This window comes from Lycium barbarum, chromosome 12 (assembly GCF_019175385.1).
Source record: "Lycium barbarum isolate Lr01 chromosome 12, ASM1917538v2, whole genome shotgun sequence".
Classification (NCBI taxonomy): Eukaryota; Viridiplantae; Streptophyta; class Magnoliopsida; order Solanales; family Solanaceae; genus Lycium; species Lycium barbarum.
This window is the reverse complement of record NC_083348.1, coordinates 82140900-82160463: the sequence shown is the minus strand read 5'-3', so window position 1 is coordinate 82160463 and position 19564 is coordinate 82140900. Positions and strand designations below refer to the sequence as shown.

The 19564-nt window shown below is 38.0% G+C and overlaps 2 protein-coding genes across 4 annotated transcripts; both read right to left on the bottom strand.

Moving 5' to 3' along the window:
- LOC132622165 (senescence-specific cysteine protease SAG39-like) lies at nt 1-1110 on the bottom strand. Its single transcript, XM_060336709.1, has 2 exons — nt 678-1110; nt 1-590 (listed from the first exon to the last, which is right to left on the bottom strand). Exons 1-2 carry the CDS (start codon nt 1108-1110, stop codon nt 1-3), a joined length of 1023 nt encoding a protein of 340 aa, XP_060192692.1.
- A 907-nt stretch (nt 1111-2017) lies between these two features.
- LOC132622166 (uncharacterized) lies at nt 2018-17747 on the bottom strand. Of its 3 annotated transcripts, none has more exons than XM_060336711.1 (8): nt 17632-17747; nt 16591-16674; nt 4026-4127; nt 3460-3507; nt 3178-3303; nt 2956-3048; nt 2446-2646; nt 2018-2364 (listed from the first exon to the last, which is right to left on the bottom strand). In XM_060336711.1, exons 1-7 carry the CDS (start codon nt 17647-17649, stop codon nt 2551-2553), a joined length of 567 nt encoding a protein of 188 aa, XP_060192694.1. In that variant the 5' UTR covers nt 17650-17747; the 3' UTR covers nt 2018-2364; nt 2446-2550. The 3 variants fall into 3 exon arrangements, with proteins under 3 accessions (XP_060192694.1, XP_060192693.1, XP_060192695.1); XM_060336710.1 differs by having other exon boundaries at nt 2018-2355; XM_060336712.1 differs by having other exon boundaries at nt 2018-2355; nt 2488-2646.
- Between the last annotated feature and the right edge of the window lie 1817 nt (nt 17748-19564).

The following is a 19564-nucleotide window of genomic DNA, read 5'->3' as shown; positions in this document are numbered from 1 at the left end:
TCAAGCAGTTGGATAAGAAGCTTGCATAGCAATTCCACAAAGCCCTTCCTCAGCATCAACGTCTCTTTGCATTCTGATATAACCATTCTCGCCCCAGCTAGTCCCCCACGAGTTCTTGACTAACCAATACTTTGTCTCGTCACTAGCTTTTCCATATCCAACTGCGGTAACACCATGATCTAACTCAGTTCCACATTCTCCAGTAAAAACACCAGTAGAATAGAACTGAAAATCTGATCCACTAGCATCAATGGCGACGGATACAGGTTGGTTAGCAACAGCGCTCAACAGAGCAGATTCACTATTGGCTGGGACATCTTCATAACCAGTAATCTTAGCAGCATCATTGGATTCCTTTCCAGTTTTGCAAGTGCCATCAGTTCCCTTGTATGGATAATTCGATTCAGTAGTAAGCCCGTGGTTCTTAATGATGAACGTAAAAGCATCATCCATGAGACCTCCCTCACATCCCATATCTGAACTTGTGTCGCAGTCCACGAGTTCTTGCTCAGATAAAGAGATTAATTTACCAGTTTTGATCTTGTTGATCCCTTCAGTAGCAGCAACAGCGGAAAATGCCCAGCAACATCCTGTACATTATCAGCTTAATAAGATTCTTTTTTTTTTGGCAGCGTATTCATTGAAAGGATGTTATTATTAACTTAATTGTAACTTACCACATTGCCCTTGATCCTTAATTCCAGTAACGGCGCCCTTTGTCCTCCAATCCATGGTAGCTGGAGCAGTCACATTTTGATACCTGAATGATATGGTTTTTGATGACTCTTGATAAGAAGACATTTTGTATCCGTTGTGAGTGGCTTTGAATTCCTCATTTGTCAGATCTGCAAATTCATTGATGCCCAATTTATATGGCCTAATTCCAGCCTTGTTGGCCGACTCAATGTAATCAACATTGTCCTTGAATATTTTGAACCTTTTTGCCTTCTCTAAATCATCCTTGTACACACGTCCAAAGCGAGCCATCCAGTGCTTGTGTTTCTGGATCATCGAGGCTTCATTCAGGTCACGAGATGTGGCTTGGGAAGCCCACATTCCTAACACTAGTAGAGCGAAAAAGGCAAGCTTGCAATTGATTGCTAAACCCATTTTTCACCACTTGAATTTTTCTGTTAATTCCAATATGTCTCTGTTTGAATGTTGTGGATGAAATGCCTAGAGTAACTATGGTATTTATAGTACTTACGTTGTGGTGATATATTAAGGTCACTCAAGTGTTATCATTTTCAATTGATGGTTGAATTCCCTGGAAAGCACGGCAAGTTATATATTATAGACTGATTTTTATGATAATAAATATGGATTGTGCACGCAGTTTGATGCCCTCAACTGGTTGTGTTGCAATGAACCTTTCATTTGTAACTTTCTAATAAAGTTCTCATTACCATAATTTTGGAACTATTGGCACTGATATGACAGTTTTCTCATATAGCAATGGAGAACTTGATCACTATGTTGTCCTATTTGCAAATCACCAACGCTTCTCTTTTGGCTTAAATGTGATAGGGAAAGGAACAAACAAACAAAAAGGAGGAGATTAAAGGAGACATTTTCGCGTATGGCATCAGGCTGGTTCTAGTTTCCGTCCTTTTCTTTTCTCCTATAAGAGAAGCTTGTTCTATTCCTTGCAGTGCAAAAATGAATTACTAAAGAGTTCAGTTTGCAGGTTTACCCCATTCGCTGCAAAACGCTACAAAAGGCGTGGCGAATCAGCAATATTTGAAAGACTGACAATTAATTCTTTCTTATTTTTGAGGACGCAAAAAGAAGAAAAAAAGACAGTTTATTAGAAGGGGAATAATTAGGAAAGCACAGATTGTTACGCACCTATATAAGCTCTTCAGAAGAGAATCAAGTAATTAACTACTCATGCATTTTAGTTTTCAAGTGGTTTTTGCTTGTTTACATATGGAAAGGCGAAAAATCATACCAAAGGAAAGAAGAAGAAACGAGGAGCACTAGAACATAAAGACATACATCATACGCAGCTCTAACGAGTGAATATTTTCCTTAAAAAATAAGGTTCTTGATATACAGAAAATTTAATTATGTACAACCACTATTATGCTTCAACCCCAAACAAGTTGTGGTTGGCAAAAAAAAATTCATTCTGTACATGTCCAAATTCGTTTATAATTTGAAACAACAGATGGGTTTCAGATAAATTCACGGTATTCTTTCCCAGTGAGAGCTGCTGAATAAGATCAAAGCCAATGCCTACGTGGAACTATGGAAGTCATACCATCATCCTTCAGACTTCATGGAGAAATCAATGCAGAGCTGCTTGAATTGTTATCTACAAGTGTTCAGGAAGAGCCTGTTTCTCTTCAGATTCTGCCATAGCTGCATTAAAATTATTACGAAAATGAATAGATGTATGAACAAAACAGGGTTACCCGATTGCCTATTAGAGAAACTTCATACCATTGCAAGTTGTGCAAAAAGGGAGAAACTTCAGAAGACTACTGTGCCACAAGCTCCGAAATTTCCGATAAATTAAGGCTTGACGAGTCACAGTAGCATTCAGGCTCATGCGTTAGTCAACAGATTGTAAAGTGCTTGAATCAGTGATTTGGGATCAAAAAGCACACCCACTTTTGGATCATGGATGGAATCCACAGTGACCTACAAGAACTCAATTTGTCACTTAAACTGAAGAGGATCACCAGCAAAGCAATCAAATGTTGTGGATCTAACGACATTTATGAGACAAATTTCAAAGGAGCACTTCAACAACAACAACAATCCCACCATTGGGCTCTAGGAAGGTAGTGCGTACGCAGACCTTTGCCCTACTTTGAGAAGGTAGAGAGGCTCAAAGGGACACTTGGTTTTTGAAATTAAAACGAGAAATCCCATGAACAATAGAAACTGATCAAGTACATTATTGATTTACCAAGAGGCATTTCTAATAACCATGAAACAGGAACATACCACATTGAAAATTCCTTGAGAAGCCAGGCTTTCTACATCCACAGGTATTTGGCCATCTTTCGGCACCAGAAGGGTGTTGATATATTTGTTTGGCTGAAAAGAAAAAGTAAACCATAATATTGATTTTCATGACAGAGATTCAAGGCATTGTTTGTGCAAGTACATGATATCTACTGTTGTACATTCAGTTTAGAAGAAACACTTGAGTGCTTAGCTACTTACAGAATTTTTAAGACAATTATGAGGACCTCCATAAGTTCGATTTAAGGCATCAGTAATGGCAGTCACAAAGCAAGAAGCACTAAAGCCACTAGTTTCTCGATCATGAGTACCATTCAACAGAAGTACCTGGGAAGAAGAAGAAGAATTGTTGGGGAAGGAAAAGGAGAGATTAATATCATTGATATGAGAAAAACATCAATGATATGAGGAAATCATTGACACAGTCAACAAAGTTTGTCCGAGCAAGCAGCAATCAGTTATTATTTGCATGGCCTAAATTACCTTGGGACAAGACCGCAAAGAGATGGTTTCCCCCACTCCAAGTAAAACCTTCAAATGGAGAAAATCACCAAGTAAATTATTTTTGTTCCTTTCTTTTTCAAATATAAGAAGAATGCTAACATAATAGTGATGACAATGTCATGCTTGAGAAGATGAACTCCACTTGAAGAAAACAAATTAGTTTGCCACTACACTTTTTAGCTTGTCGTACAAGCAGGATCGACTCGACAAACCAGATGCTTGCACATGCTTTAATAATGGGGGATAAACAGTATAATATCAAAAATCATAAGAGAAACAACAAATCCTGAGTCGTAATAATGCACCATCCAATGCATTTCATGTCTGTGAACTACTGTGGAAGAACTAATGTTGCACGCTACTCTACAAGCAGGATCGACTCGACAAAACCAGATGCTTGCACATGCTTTAATAATGGGGGATGAACAGTATAATATCAAAAATCATAAGAGAAACAACAAATCCTGAGTCGTAATAATGCACCATCCAATGCATTTCATGTCTGTGAACTACTGTGGAAGAACTAATGTTGCACGCTACTCTACCAGAGAGGGACAGATGGAAGTAAAGAGGGAGCCCATGCCAAATACGATACAGTCAACGCTTCTCAACTGTTCCAACACAGTGGGATTTACACTGGGGAAGACCTGTACATAGGGCAAAGAACCAGTAAATATCAGCAGTCGGAAGATCATAGACAGAGCTAAAATAAGCTTTCCATTAATCTATATATGACTAAAGCACAAAAATGTTGACCAATTCACCTTCGTTATTGTATTCCATGGTGGATAAAACTGTAACTATAATTAATCTTTAGAAACTTCATTATTTCTTTGTATTCATTATTTGACCTTTTTAATTAATACAAAATATTTCCTTGTATGGTGATATTAGGAATGCCAGTAAATCTCCTTTCCCATTTTCCAAGTTTTTGTTTAAGTTTCTCCAGTTACATTTAATTTTTAGTGTTAACACCCAATTTTGTCCCTCTTTTATTTAATTTACTCGGGTTTCTAAATTTACTGACGAGCTAAATACTTTATTTTTCACAATATTTTATTGCTACTACTATTAATATCACTACTTTTATTTTCAACATTATGAGCATTATTTTATCACAAATTTTAAACGGTTAGTCATCGTTTCGTTTTCGGGTTTGGACTCGTTAAATTAATTACAAGACAACGCTTTGTTAAATCATTATTTTTCTATATATTAATTGTCTTCGCATAATATATGTTGTACTAGTTATTAAATCAGAAGTCCAAGAATAATTAAATAGAGGGGAAAGACCAACAATTTCAGCCAAATAAATGGCCCAAATAATCAGCCCACACGTTTTAATCCAACCAGCCCACATCATTCCCCTACCCAAAATAATTCAGCCCACTACCCTTTTACCCGGTCCAGCCCAAAAAATTACTATGACCCGACCCGACCCGGTCCAAGCCCATCCCTTTATTTCCTAAACCTAATCCCTTTCTCTTTCTCTTTCCTTTTCCCTTTTCTCCGCCTCCCTCTCCCTCAAAACCCTAGCCGCTCCCCTTTCTCTTTCATCGTCATCTCCACTCCCACGCTCTCACGCTCTCTCCCACTCTCCCCTGTCCCCTACGTTCTCTGTCATCTCCACTTCCCTTTGTTCTCGCACCCCGCTCCATTTCCACTCACCCCTGTCCCCCACGCCTCTGTCACCCACTCATCTCTGTCCCCCCACGCTCCCTCTCTCCTTTCTTAAACCCTAATCACAACCCTATAAAGGAGGGGAATTGAGAGGAGATCGGGGGATTTTTTCTTTTTCGGAGTGAAACCTAATCAACTTTAGGCAAAGGAGACCGAAAATCCCGTGAAAAATCACAAGGATCTGGAACCACGAAAATTCCCTACAAAACACAAGTTTTAATCAACAAAAACAGCCAACAATTACTCTATTTTCCTTTGTTTTTCTGTTTAAAACCTTAGTTACTTTAATCGAGTTCAGGTTCGGATTCTTCGAGTTCGAGTATAGATTCGAGACCCCGACGATCTCAGTTCACTGCACACAAAAAAGGTAAAATCTGATACATTTTGACTCAGTGTTCCGTTAAAATCCCGTTAGTATAAAAAAATCATGCTATGATGCCTTGTTGTTATCATTTCACTCAAATAGGTGTTTATTGTTGCAGTTAGATTGGTTTGGGTATCAGCATGTTTTATGTTTGCTATTGCTGTGTGATCGTGTTCAGCATGTTGTTTGCATATTTTTGATGTTTTAGATTAAATTCCAAGTATGGAATCTTATGTTTGTCATTCTTGTTTCGTCTAATCAGTTCAGCATATGTCTATGAATTTGTTTGACTTCAGTTGGCCAGTAGGTATCGAGCCCATTGCTTATGCTTAAGATTGGTTAGTTGGATCTATCTCAGTCTAATTGCTAGGATACCAATGAGCATGAATATTTGCGTTTCTTGAATTAGTTTTGAGTTGTATGTATGGACCTGTAAATCAGTTAATTAGTAATCTTATGTTGATATAACCTTATAGGGGTGGACTTTGTATGTAACTAATCATTTTCCTCAAGTTGGGTCCTCTATTAGTTGAAGCTGTCCCTTAAGAACATAATATGTTGTAAACGAATGTTACTATGTTTAAGTGGATGATTTTTAGCTGTAAAAGGGTATTTTCTGCCTTATTTATGATTGGCATAGGTAGCTGATTATGTTAGTGTGTCCTGTGCTATTGCTACGTCCACGAAAGGGTGTGACATCCAAATGGTGATTTTAAATATCTCCTTATGCCAATCTGGTTAAAGGAGCTGTTTGGTATGTTGATAATGTTATTTCCCTAATCAAGTATGCATATTTTGAATTTAGTCCTGTCCAGGTTTTGGTTTATTGGTTGAAATGTCCAAATTTGTTTGCAAAAGATTCTGTAGAGTCAATATATGATCATTATAGCCTAAAAATGTGATTTGTGTAACCAAACTAATCTTATATGTTTGAGAATTAAGATTGAAGGAGAGTTGTGAGTCATCATATAAAAAATGAGATTGCGAATGATGTATGCATAGTGTGATATCCTGTAATTCCCCTCTTCATCTCTGTTTATCTATGCTCAACAAATTAGTCCTAAAATCCTTTGAATTGTCTCATACTTGGATGTTGGTTTGTTAGAAGTTAGCTGTGATTCAACCCTTGCATTGTTTAAAACATCTTACTCTACATACATTCTATGTGTATCACATTGTATGTCATTATCCATATCATGTGTTCATCCACTAAACTTCTATTCCCTGTTAACAATATATCTATATCTTATGCTCATAGTGTGATTATTTGGGCTATTTGAGTGCATGCTACCTCTCTGGTAACCTCATCAGCAACCCTGTCCATCTGAAACACTCCTTTTTTGACATGTCTTTTGGTTTGCTTCTGCTCCCCTGCTCATTCCCTTGGCTGCATCACAACCAAAATTTAGGCCCCCTGTTAGTTTTGATTATCACATTTAGTTCGTTTAGCTTAGTTGTCATGTAGTCTGGTAGCAACTGCCCACCTCTGTATTTAATTTGGTTTTTGTCATTGCTCAGCACGATGCTGGCTTCCAGCTGCTTGTTCAGATTTCTTGGGATTAAATTTGGGTTCTAGTTATTCAAGTAGTTGAGTTCTGCGTGTCTAATACCATGTCCAAACTGTTTGACTTCAGTTTAGCTCAAATATTTGATTGATATATTGTTGTTCAGCAACTGGATTCATTTGTATTGTCATGCTAAAACTAATGCATACGCAAGAAGTTCTAGTCTTATGTTCTGCCTGTTGGCCTCTGTAAACAAATGAACTAAAGCATTAATTTAGGAGACATCATGTATATATTAGGATATATACATGAGAGTATACCTGGTATATACATGAATCATTTACATTATACATGTTTAGTCTTATTTATTGGTTGTGTACTAATCCTTTTCTTTCCATTTTTATGCATGAGCATCGCATACGAGTCCAAGGGGACTCGTCTTCTCCTGTATTCGGCGTTGGGCTAAAGGCCCAACGAAACTCTCTTCCCGTGTCAGCCCAACCTGCAGCACAAATAGAAAACAATAAGTGGGCCAAAGCCCAATAACAAAACCGACCGCAGCAGCAGTCCGAGAAAATAGGCCTAACCCATTCACTCTTTACTCTCTTCCTCATTTTTTATGGTTGTGTATTTTATTTGCCTTGTATGACTAACATTTTATTTTGTCTTACTAGATTAAATGAACCATAGTAAAGTTAGTGGGTTTTAGTTTTTTTAGTAATGGGTAGTTAATTCCACAAATTACATTCTCTTCTATTTATGTTCTAAACTATTTATAGTATCTATAACATTTATTTAGAATAATTTATTTTCGAAATAGCATGACTACATATTTAGGCTAAAGGAATCATAATTTATGCCTACTATCTTAAAGATTTAAACATCACAAATTTTACACTAACATTAGCTTTTCTTCAAATATATATAAACATTACATGTCGTGCTTCTTTTAGTTTATTTCAACTAAACTCTTTATGCAACTATTATTTTCTACAAGTTTTACTTTAAATAACTTCAGCAATACTTACAAAGTATTTTTATTCAAATATTTACATCCACATTTTAGCCTTAATTAAATAACATAAGTCCGGTCGGTTAACCATTGTTAATGGGTCTTAAAGGGTGCCTAATACCTCCCCTTTACACTAATTGAACCCTTACCTAGAATCTTAAGTTTCGCAGACCTTAAACAGAGTTAACTTTAAACATAACTTTAATAAACTTTAGGTGTCCTAATTCACCATAAATAATTAGGTGGCGACTCCTTAAAATAAACAAACCAAATAGGAATCACCAATATGTCGTACTTCTACTTTAACCCGGTTAAAAAGGGGTATGACATTTAGTTCTCCTGCGGAGAATCAACTTAGGTTCTAACCATAACGAACTTAGATTTAATTAAGCTTTGTGTGCTAACTTAGTTACTCTATTTGCCTAAATTGTTTTACATGCTATAAATTGTTTGTGTGATTAATTGTTGTTTGATATAAACTGTCTAAGTGTTACTGCTTTGATAAATTATCATTCCATTCATATTTCTTCCACTCCTGGAAAACTCACACATATTCACACACTTAAAACGGCTTCGCGGCTCGCGCCCGTGCACTACTAAATTACCCTTTTAGTTGGATTGATCTTGTGGATTTAGTCGATCGGCGGTGCAGTCGACAGCCACGGACTTTCCACTCCCAAGTTGTCCACTTGGGGGAACCTTGTGTCATAGGAAGCCAACTCTTAGTCAGCCTAAGATAGAGCTAAACCAACACCCTTTATTAAGAGCATACATTTCATGACCTAGGAGGTTTAATACCTTTGGTGTATTAAACCCATTAGACGACTTTACCCAAACGTCCAAGTGGGTTCACGACTCCGAGTGACACTAATCATACTTTATGTGCATGTTTGAAGGATAACTGTGCCTAAATATTGACTATTTGCTTTAATTAATTAAACTTTAGAAGGGAGGGATGACTAACGTTTCTATGACAGGTATGGATTTGCATTAGAGTACAATGAATGACGAAGATCAATGACATCACAAAACGGAGCTGGGATTTAGACATAGGAAATTGTATTATTCTTTACTTAGATTAGGAAACACTTTATGTTGTATTCATTTGACATGTAATAAATATTACACTACTTTTGTACTTTATTTTGGGGAAATAGAATTTGTTTAATCAAAAGCAACGGGATGACGTATTATGGCACACTTTACCCTTCAAACAAACGTTAGGCCTACCTCTGGCACAAAGAGGTCACATGCATATTAAGACGCGTTATTGTGTGATATACTCATTTACATTTGTTTGACAACTTTATGAATTATTTGCTACATGACTTACTTGACTTTACGTGATCATGACTTTACCTAGATATGTTCATGAGACTAACATCATTTATACTTTATGTTTCTTTTATCTTATTCCCAAAAGTTGATTCGTGTTGACACTCGATGGCCGACCATCCTTACCTCACAAAGTCAAAGACGTCATCGTTGCCTGAACGTCGTTGGGTTGTTCAAGGAAATGAAATTGCTATGTCTGATCCAGTTACATCTATTTCAACTGGTGTGGAAAACATCGTGATCCCTGGTGATCCCCCCGAGACTTCTGAACACGGAACTACTATTCAACGGGATGAACATATCGCCCGCCTGACTCAAGAGATTGAGGATCTATGTGGAGAGCTAAATCGGGTTAGAAACATGACCAACTTATCCGTTACACTCCAAAGTCCACCTCCTGAACCTAGGAACGTCGCACCAAACCCGCCTCATTTTCCATCACTTGAATCTCCAGTTCTTGAACATTTTCCTCCCCAAAATGATGCACCTACCAACAACAACTTACTTCCAATCACCCCCGCAAACCCACCAAATCCATCATCCGTCTATACTCCTCCACAAAGTGAGCCACCCACTTACACTAACTATACTCCTCCACAAAATCAATCACCCACTTACACTACCTATGCTACTCCTAACCCACCACCCGTCAACCCACCAAATCAATTACTAGGTCATACTCCTTACATTCCTTTACCCACCAACACTAACCCACCACCTACAACTACTCCCCTAAACCCACTAAACCAAGCCATTACATACTTTAACCATCCACAACAGTCTTTCTACCCTTACCACTATGCTGAACTCTACCAAGCTCCATTAACTACTTACCCTGTCTACAATGCCCAAGCAAATTACCACCAACCTCGAGCACCTCACGATCAAAACCCACGTCCATACCAATCTGTTCAAGCTCCCACTTACCAAAATCGACCACATACCACACATAAAGCCCGTCCAAACCCTGTCATAAAAAACACCCGTAATTGCACTCGGTTCGCTGAACCTTTGGCTCAATTATTCGAAAGACTGAAAGTTGCAGGCATGGTACAACCTATTGAAGGGAAAATTCCTGACCCTATTCCAAAATGGTTTGATGGCTCCAAGCGTTGTGCATATCATTCTGGAGTTGCTGGGCACGTCACTGAGGATTGATATGGCCTCAAAAACAAAATCGAAACCTTGATTAAGAAAGGAGCAATCCAGCTCACTGGAGCTCGGCCCAACATGGATCACAATCCCTTTGCCTACTCACGAAAACGCCAACGTGAACATGATAACTATCGAAGAAGTTAAGAATCTGAAGGAGGCCATTGCGCCAATTGGAAAGATAGAGAGGGGCATGTCATCAACTTTTTGTTGCGCCCGTAGGGACAATCCAAAACAAGTACCAGTGAAGATTGCTGCTACAACTACTCACAACACCAAGACACCAACCATCCAGGGTGCCGAACCAGGAGAAACTCTGAAGAATTGGACTTGTACTCCGTCCCTGATTCGCCGGGAGTCTTGGTAGTATGAACATGTAGTGAACCTATTTTTTAAATTGAGGCTTAAATCGTGCCTCAAAGCTTTTGTTGCTTTGCCTCATCGTTTGGAAACTTAAATTGCAAAACTATGAATGCATTTCTGATTTTCCTTAATCATCTATTATTGTTATTTTCTACTTTACTTATCAAATCTGTCAACTCTACGATTGTGACATAAAATGAACGAATGAATAACATACGTCTCGAGAGAATAACAAAGAATTTAGAGGATAAAACAAGATTCCATTCGAAAGAAAACGAAGTAGCCGATAGGTGATGGCATAAACCTCAAAGCTAGAAATTCAAGAAGAAATCAAAGTACGACATTAGGTTAGACAACATAGTTTGCAACCATTCCTTTAATCCCGTACGAACTACGTTCTGACCTGATTCCTTTGGTGGGACACGTAGGCAACCTATACAAGGTTCGGTCACACCATAACATAGGTTTAGTACACCCTTCTGAATCAAAACTGGGGCATATTTTGAAAGATTAGAGTTAGATATCAACAATATTAAGGCTACTAGACAGGAAGTATTATAGACGAATAACATTTTCAATTGTTTCAGAAGTGTCACAATCTGAAGTTGGCAGAAATATTTTACAACTTACATACATATGTTTACATACATATCTTTCCTTATATATACACTGTCAAATGAAACACTTCCTTTCAATCATTTTCACTACTGTTCATCTATCGAGGCTTGAACGGAGATCACAAGATCCAAACAAACAAGATGAATGGAGCGCCAACAACGTCAAGCTTCGATTCAAACACGAATCAACTTCCCCCTCCCAAACTAAGAATTTTTCTTTGAGTGCAAGAATCAAAAGACCACGAGATCAACAGTCAAGTCTATCGATCACGGCTAAAAGCATCGCTTGGCCATTGTGGCCTCGCCTCAAAAGCCATACGGCTTTACTTCCAACTTTATCTTTTAATTTATTTTATTTTTATCACAATAATTTTATGACTTTATATACCTGTTTTTGTAGGTTGACGAGATTGAAGGCGAATTAAATCAGGATTGCGTGTCCTTAATTTGGCCTGTCACGATACCATCAATATCATTAGCCGAGCGAACTGACTCTTACTTTACTCTCCATTTTATTATTTATTTTAAATACTTTAATGACTTTACTTTAAATTTTGTAGAAATCAATATTACACTCCGAGGATAACTATACACTTTAGGCTCGTCCGCCTTTAATAGGACACTTTAGGCTCGTCCGCCTTTAATAGGACATTTAGGCTCGTCTGCCTTTAATAGGACATTTTAGGCTAGTCCGCCTTTAATAGGACACTTTAGGCTCGTCCGCCTTTAATAGGACACTTTAGGCTCGTCCGCCTTTAATAGGACACTTTAGGCTCGTCCGCCTTGAATAGGACATTTTAGGCTCGTCCGCCTTTAATAGGATATCATTTCTTTAAATGCCTCACACGGCATATGCATCATGTCCTCGAAAACAATCGGAGACATACATGGGTTTGTCCACCCTAAAATAGGATACATCGGGTTCGTCCACCCTAAAATAGGACATATTGGGTCATTCCACCCTGAAATAAGAATACACATTTTTATCTTGAATTTTACAGGATTGGCGTCGAGTCTCCGAAGACGACCGGGGGTATCATTCGGCTATACAGTCTCAGATGCATAAGCCAGACGGCTACACTATGACTCTACTCTCTACTTTATCATTCACTTTACCAACTCTAACGATTTTACCTTGAACTTTACAGGAATTAACATTAAGCCTCCGAAGACAATCAGAGATATATCATCAAGTCCACGAAGACAACCGGAGATATATCATCGAGTCCCCGAAGACAACCGGAGACATCAAATGGCTACACAGCCTCACCTGCATAAGCCAAATGGCTACACACTTACTTTACTCATACTTTATCGCTTTATTTCATCATCTACTTTACCTACTTTAACGACTTTACCTTAAATTCCGCAGATATCATTTATCATCGAGTCCCGGAAGACAGCCAGAGGCCTTACTACTATCATCTCCAACCGCAACTAGAGATATTATTACATCCTCAGCATACGACTCACACATTCATTCAAGTCCCTGAAAACAACCAGAGACAACATCTGGCCACACTGCCTCATTATAAGCCACACGACTTGATCCTCACTCTCACACTCATATTTACTATCATTTTGCACTCTTTATAATTTTACACAATCAACTTTATTACTAATTGTGACATGAATTTCAGTTTCGGCAAAAAGTACAGTCCGCAGAGACGCAACACAACGTGGAACTTTATCTTATGCAGTGAACTGGGGCAAACACGCTGAAGAGGAATATCAAACTCACTAGCAAGGGTCACGGATCTACTCTCGAACTCAACTCCTCCCACGTCCACAAACACGTGACACGTAGGTCAATTTCTCTTTCATATTCCCCACTAAAACTCTATTTCAATCAACTTTTTTCACAATCTCATATTCCTTTCTACATCCCCAGCGTCTCCATAACTCAACACTGGGGCATTTTTGGAGAATTTACATCGTGTCTAGTAGAGTCCTACTTAAAGGTGTGTTGCGCGCCACATTTATAATTAGGAGGCTATAAGCATATGTTCCATTCTTGAACGTTCTCGTCACCTGTCTACAACCCCCGCAAGATTATAAATCCACAAAAACTTTCGAACTACACATGGCCTGATTCTCGTGCAGCCCTAGATATGTAGGCAACTCGAAACTGAGATTCGGCCATAATTTTCCATAATTCCTTCGGTCCTCATAATATTTTCCATCAATTTTCCTAAACCGTACTTTCTTATAAATTCATATTCGTTGGTCCAAACAAAATTGGCTACTACGTCAACTTCTTCGCCCGAAGATTCTTACATCATCTCCGGTCGAAGAGGGGCATCTGTTGACACCCAATTTTGTCCCTCTTTTATTTAATTTACTCGGGTTTCTAAATTTACTGACGAGCTAAATACTTTATTTTTCACAATATTTTATTGCTACTACTATTAATATCACTACTTTTATTTTCAACATTATGAGCATTATTTTATCACAAATTTTAAACGGTTAGTCATCGTTTCGTTTTCGGGTTTGGACTCGTTAAATTAATTACAAGACAACGCTTTGTTAAATCATTATTTTTCTATATATTAATTGTCTTCGCATAATATATGTTGTACTAGTTATTAAATTAGAAGTCCAAGAATAATTAAATAGGGGGGAAAGACCAACAATTTCAGCCAAATAAATGGCCCAAATAATCAGCCCACGCGTTTTAATCCAACCAGTCCATGTCTTCAACAGACCAGCCCACATCATTCCCCTACCCAAAATAATTCAGCCCACTACCCTTTTACCCGGTCCAAGCCCATCCCTTTATTTCCTAAACCTAATCCCTTTCTCTTTCTCTTTCCTTTTCCCTTTTCTCCGCCTCCCTCTCCCTCAAAACCCTAGCCGCTCCCCTTTCTCTTTCATCGTCATCTCCACTCCCACACTCTCACGCTCTCTCCCACTCTCCCCTGTCCCCCACGTTCTCTGTCATCTCCACTTCCCTTTGTTCTCGCACCCCGCTCCATTTCCACTCACCCCTGTCCCCCACGCCTCTGTCACCCACTCATCTCTGTCCCCCCACGCTCCCTCTCTCCTTTCTTAAACCCTAATCACAACCCTATAAAGGAGGGGAATTGAGAGGAGATCGGGGGATTTTTTCTTTTTCGGAGTGAAACCTAGTCAACTTTAGGCAAAGGAGACCGAAAATCCCGTGAAAAATCACAAGGATCTGGAACCACGAAAATTCCCTACAAAACACAAGTTTTAATCAACAAAAACAGCCAACAATTACTCTATTTTCCTTTGTTTTTTGTTTAAAACCTTAGTTACTTTAATCGAGTTCAGGTTCGGATTCTTCGAGTTCGAGTATAGATTCGAGACCCCGACGATCTCAGTTCACTGCACACAAAAAAGGTAAAATCTGATACATTTTGACTCAGTGTTCCGTTAAAATCCCGTTAGTATAAAAAAATCATGCTATGATGCCTTGTTGTTATCATTTCACTCAAATAGGTGTTTATTGTTGCAGTTAGATTGGTTTGGGTATCATCATGTTTTATGTTTTCTATTGCTGTGTGATCGTGTTCAGCATGTTGTTTGCATATTTTTGATGTTTTAGATTAAATTCCAAGTATGGAATCTTATGTTTGTCATTCTTGTTTCGTCTAATCAGTTCAGCATATGTCTATGAATTTGTTTGGCTTCAGTTGGCCAGTAGGTATCGAGCCCATTGCTTATGCTTAAGATTGGTTAGTTGGATCTGTCTCAGTCTAATTGCTAGGATACCAATGAGCATGAATATTTGCGTTTCTTGAATTAGTTTTGAGTTGTATGTATGGACCTGTAAATCAGTTAATTAGTAATCTTATGTTGATATAACCTTATAGGGGTGGACTTTGTATGTAACTAATCATTTTCCTCAAGTTGGGTCCTCTATTAGTTGAAGCTGTCCCTTAAGAACATAATATGTTGTAAACGAATGTTACTATGTTTAAGTGGATGATTTTTAGCTGTAAAAGGGTATTTTCTGCCTTATTTATGATTGGCATAGGTAGCTGATTATGTTAGTGTGTCCTGTGCTATTGCTACGTCCACGAAAGGGTGTGACATCCAAATGGTGATTTTAAATATCTCCTTATGCCAATCTGGTTAAAAGAGCTGTTTGGTATGTTGATAATGTTATTTCCCTAATTAAGTATGCATATTTTGAATTTAGTCGTGTCCAGGTTTTGGTTTATTGGTTGAAAGGTCCAAATTTGTTTGCAAAAGATTCTGAAGAGTCAATATATGATCATTATGGCCTAAAAATGTGATTTGTGTAACCAAACTAATCTTATATGTTTGAGAATTAAGATTGAAGGAGAGTTGTGAGTCATCATATAAAAAATGAGATTGCGAATGATGTATGCATAGTGTGATATCCTGTAATTCCCCTCTTCATCTCTGTTTATCTATGCTCAACAAATTAGTCCTAAAATCCTTTGAATTGTCTCATACTTGGATGTTGGTTTGTTAGAAGTTAGCTGTGATTCAACCCTTGCATTGTTTAAAACATCTTACTCTACATACATTCTATGTGTATCACATTGTATGTCATTATCCATATCATGTGTTCATCCACTAAACTTCTATTCCCTGTTAACAATGTGTTCATCCACTAAACTTCTATTCCCTGTTAACAATATATCTATATCTATACCTAGAATCTTAAGTTTCGCAGACCTTAAACAGAGTTAACTTTAAACATAACTTTAATAAACTTTAGGTGTCCTAATTCACCATAAATAATTAGGTGGCGACTCCTTAAAATAAACAAACCAAATAGGAATCACCAATATGTCGTACTTCTACTTTAACCCGATTAAAAAGGGGTATGACATTTAGTTCTCCTGCGGAGGCCTCTCTTTTACCATCATAAAATTACCATCTTTATCAAAAAGTTCAACAGTTAATTTTAAAATGATCTCATAACTTCCTTGTACCGTGACAAAAGAAATGCAGTAAATCTCATTTTTAAGTTTCCAAGTTTTTCAAGTTTTTAGCACGTTAGAAAAGCAACAACTTTTCAACTCAAAAAAAAAAAAAAAAACCAACAACTTTTCAATTAATAAGAACAAGAAGCAAATTTACCTCATGCAGTAAGTTGCTCCCTTCACTGGACATGTAGAATACCCGTTTTATTCTAGAAGGAAGTGCTGGGGCTGAAGAGGCATCCTGTTCAACAAGGTTCAAAAGGTGAACAGGTTAACTTGGGCAAGACCGACCTACTGCACACTAGCAAAAAATGACATAGCAAGTACCCTAGATTTATTGTATACTCATGACTATCCATATTGTCTTGCTGTTGTACAGATCATACTATTAAACAGAGGTATAAAACTAAAATATCTAGCACAGTTAAGGACCATGACCATGACCATGTTAGTTCTTGGACTGCTGCCTTACATTAACCACCACTCCACCAGTCCCCAGTACTCACTAATCGCTCCAGTCCAAAGTGCCAATCCACCAACTTAATCCTTTGAAATCACTCAGTCAGATCAATTTAACATGCGGAGCCATTATGCCGGGGCCCTTTTATACAGACCCCCAAGTGCCCATACGTACAAAGCAATACTCTATAACATAAGCATCTCATGCTCCCTCCGTCCCAATTTACTCTATAACATAAGCATCTCATGCTCCCTCCGTCCCAATTACTCTATAACATAAGCATCAATTTCTTTATTTTATAGAGTAAGAAGGTTATTTTGCAGTCTCACAGACATGACACTTCATCATTCAAGAGTATGTTAACCCAACTACCCAAGTAAACAAGTCTCCTTAAAAAGGCTATGTCATACTTAAGCTCTAAAATAATCTACAACATACAAACATATATTAAATAGTTCTTATCCATGTTAGCTATTGAACCTATCCAATGAATCAAAAGTATGTCCCAAATAGATTATCCAAATATATCAGGGGCTTCTGATCTGAGAACAAAATATGAGAACAAGATTTCGTAAAAACCCATTTCAGCAGGGACCATAGCAGCTCTTTTTAGGAAGATTTTATCATGATTATAGTTTATAAACGTTGCAAGAAGTCTCTGTTTCAAGAAAATTTTAAGGGAAAAAATAATAAAAGAAACAAAAAACAGTACACATCAAAATTAGGAACTGTCTATACCTTGTCTATTGGTTGCATGGACCCATGGGTTGGATGAGATATTTCATTTTGTCCGCGTATAACAGTTCCATCCTACACATCAGTTACGTGCAACAAGGAAAAGTGTTAACTGTAGTTGCAAGCCGACATCCATTAACTACATTATTTTAACTTTCGCATCTAGAGCCCGTTTGGCTTAGCTTATAAGTTGCTGAAAACAGCTTATAAGCTGTTTTCAGCTTTTTTGAGTGTTTAGCTGGCCAGCTTATAAGTCATTTTGTGCTTAAAATAAGTCTAAAAAAATAAGTTGGGACTTATAAGTTGTTTTCAGCTTATAAGCTGCTTATTTTAAGCTAAGCCAAACAGGTCCCTAATCAACATAAAAAGGAGATTCATACTAATGGTTTAATGAACAGTGTCTACCACTTTGAGCACAGGAAACAGATTTTATATTTGGCACTTTCTGTTCTAAGCCTTATTTGTTAGAAGGACCATCATCATGAATTCCTATAGAAATTCAACTTCATCACTTCTGAGATAACTACAAGGTTCTATTCTTGGAAATTCAAATATTGATTCAATTTATATTGCAAGTTACTCATTGATAATAACCTTCAGGTCATGGTTCTTGGTATTTAGCAGTGTTTTCAGAGGCGTTTTCGGGGCGAGTCCCGGGAAGGGCCGTACCAAAAACGCTTCGGGGCGCAAATGAAAGGTGAAGATCCGTAGGGCTTACGCCCTAGAATTTGGGGCGCAAGCCCTGGACACAAAAGCGTAAGCCCCAGGCGTAAAAGGCGTTCGCCCCGGGCGTTAATTTAATTGTTATTGCTTTTAAAGTATTTTTGCTATAATAGATTATGATTTTTATTATTGTTGTAATGATATTTATACTTTATGTTATCATGTTGTAGTGATTTTACTTAAAATATATAATAAAGAAAGCAACTCTCATAGAAAATAACACTGCCATAAATAGTTATTTTAGATGATTATGTCTGAAATTGATATGATAGAGATTTCATAGCACTATGTTCCTAAAGCAACTTCATCCATTTTTTTGGCATTGCTCTTACGCTTTTTGCCCTTCTCCTTCTTTGAATATATAAATAAAAGTCATTGCAAATATTAGTTGAGGATGGGAAGGACTTAATAGATTTGGAGATTGATGATGAAGTGAAAGAAGATTTCATTTTAAGGATTATCTAGGCTATTATCACTTTTTGTGTTGTGACCTTTGTCAAATAATAATTATAAACCTTGTCGGAAAACCCATTTTGGGACAAAACCGTACTAAGGAAAAGAGTGCAACACGTGTTTTCAGGCCTAAGTTCTAATTTTATCCCGCTCTTGACTTCCTGCAAAAGAGAAAAGTTAATAAGAGAATACGGGGAGACCATACCTTAGCAGTAGTATCTCTTCAGATGGGCCACGTTCCAGTTATTACGCAGACGATGCCCGTCCATGGACTCCAATTGGTACGATCCTTTGCCCGTTATACCGGTTACCTTATACGGGCCTTCCCAGTTCGGACCCAGCTTTCCCTCATTGGGGTTCTTGGTGTGCAAGGTAACTTTTCGAAGTACTAAATCTCCAACTTGGAAATGCCGAAAGTTGGTTCTTCGGTTGTAGTATCTCTCCATCCTCTGTTTTTGGGCCGCTATGCGGACCGACGCGCTTTCGCGTAGTTCATCTGTGAGGTCGAGCTTTACGGCCATGGCCTCCTCGTTTGACTCCTCGGTGGTATACCGAAACGGAGGGTAGGTTCGCCAACCTCCACGGGGATAAGGGCTTCGGCTCCGTAAACCAATGAGAACGGGGTTTCCCCCGTGCTCGATTTGAATGTGGTTCTGTAAGCCCACAACACCTTCGGCAATATCTCCCTCCAATGGTGCTTCAATGCTTCAAGTCTTTTCCTCAGATTTTGGATTATCGTTTTGTTCGTGGATTCTGCCTG

Bases quoted from the DNA above. Each gene is read 5' to 3' on its own strand.
- LOC132622165 (XM_060336709.1), bottom strand. From the start codon at position 1,110: ATGGGTTTAGCAATCAATTGCAAGCTTGCCTTTTTCGCTCTACTAGTG. The intron at 591-677 runs GTAAGTTACAAT...GATAATGTACAG, and splicing joins TAAGGATCAAGGGCAATGTG to GATGTTGCTGGGCATTTTCC.
- LOC132622166 (XM_060336711.1), bottom strand. The intron at 4,128-16,590 runs GTAAATTTGCTT...CCCTATGTACAG, and splicing joins GGAGCAACTTACTGCATGAG to GTCTTCCCCAGTGTAAATCC. The intron at 2,647-2,955 runs GTATGTTCCTGT...GAGTTCTTGTAG, and splicing joins CTCAAGGAATTTTCAATGTG to GTCACTGTGGATTCCATCCA.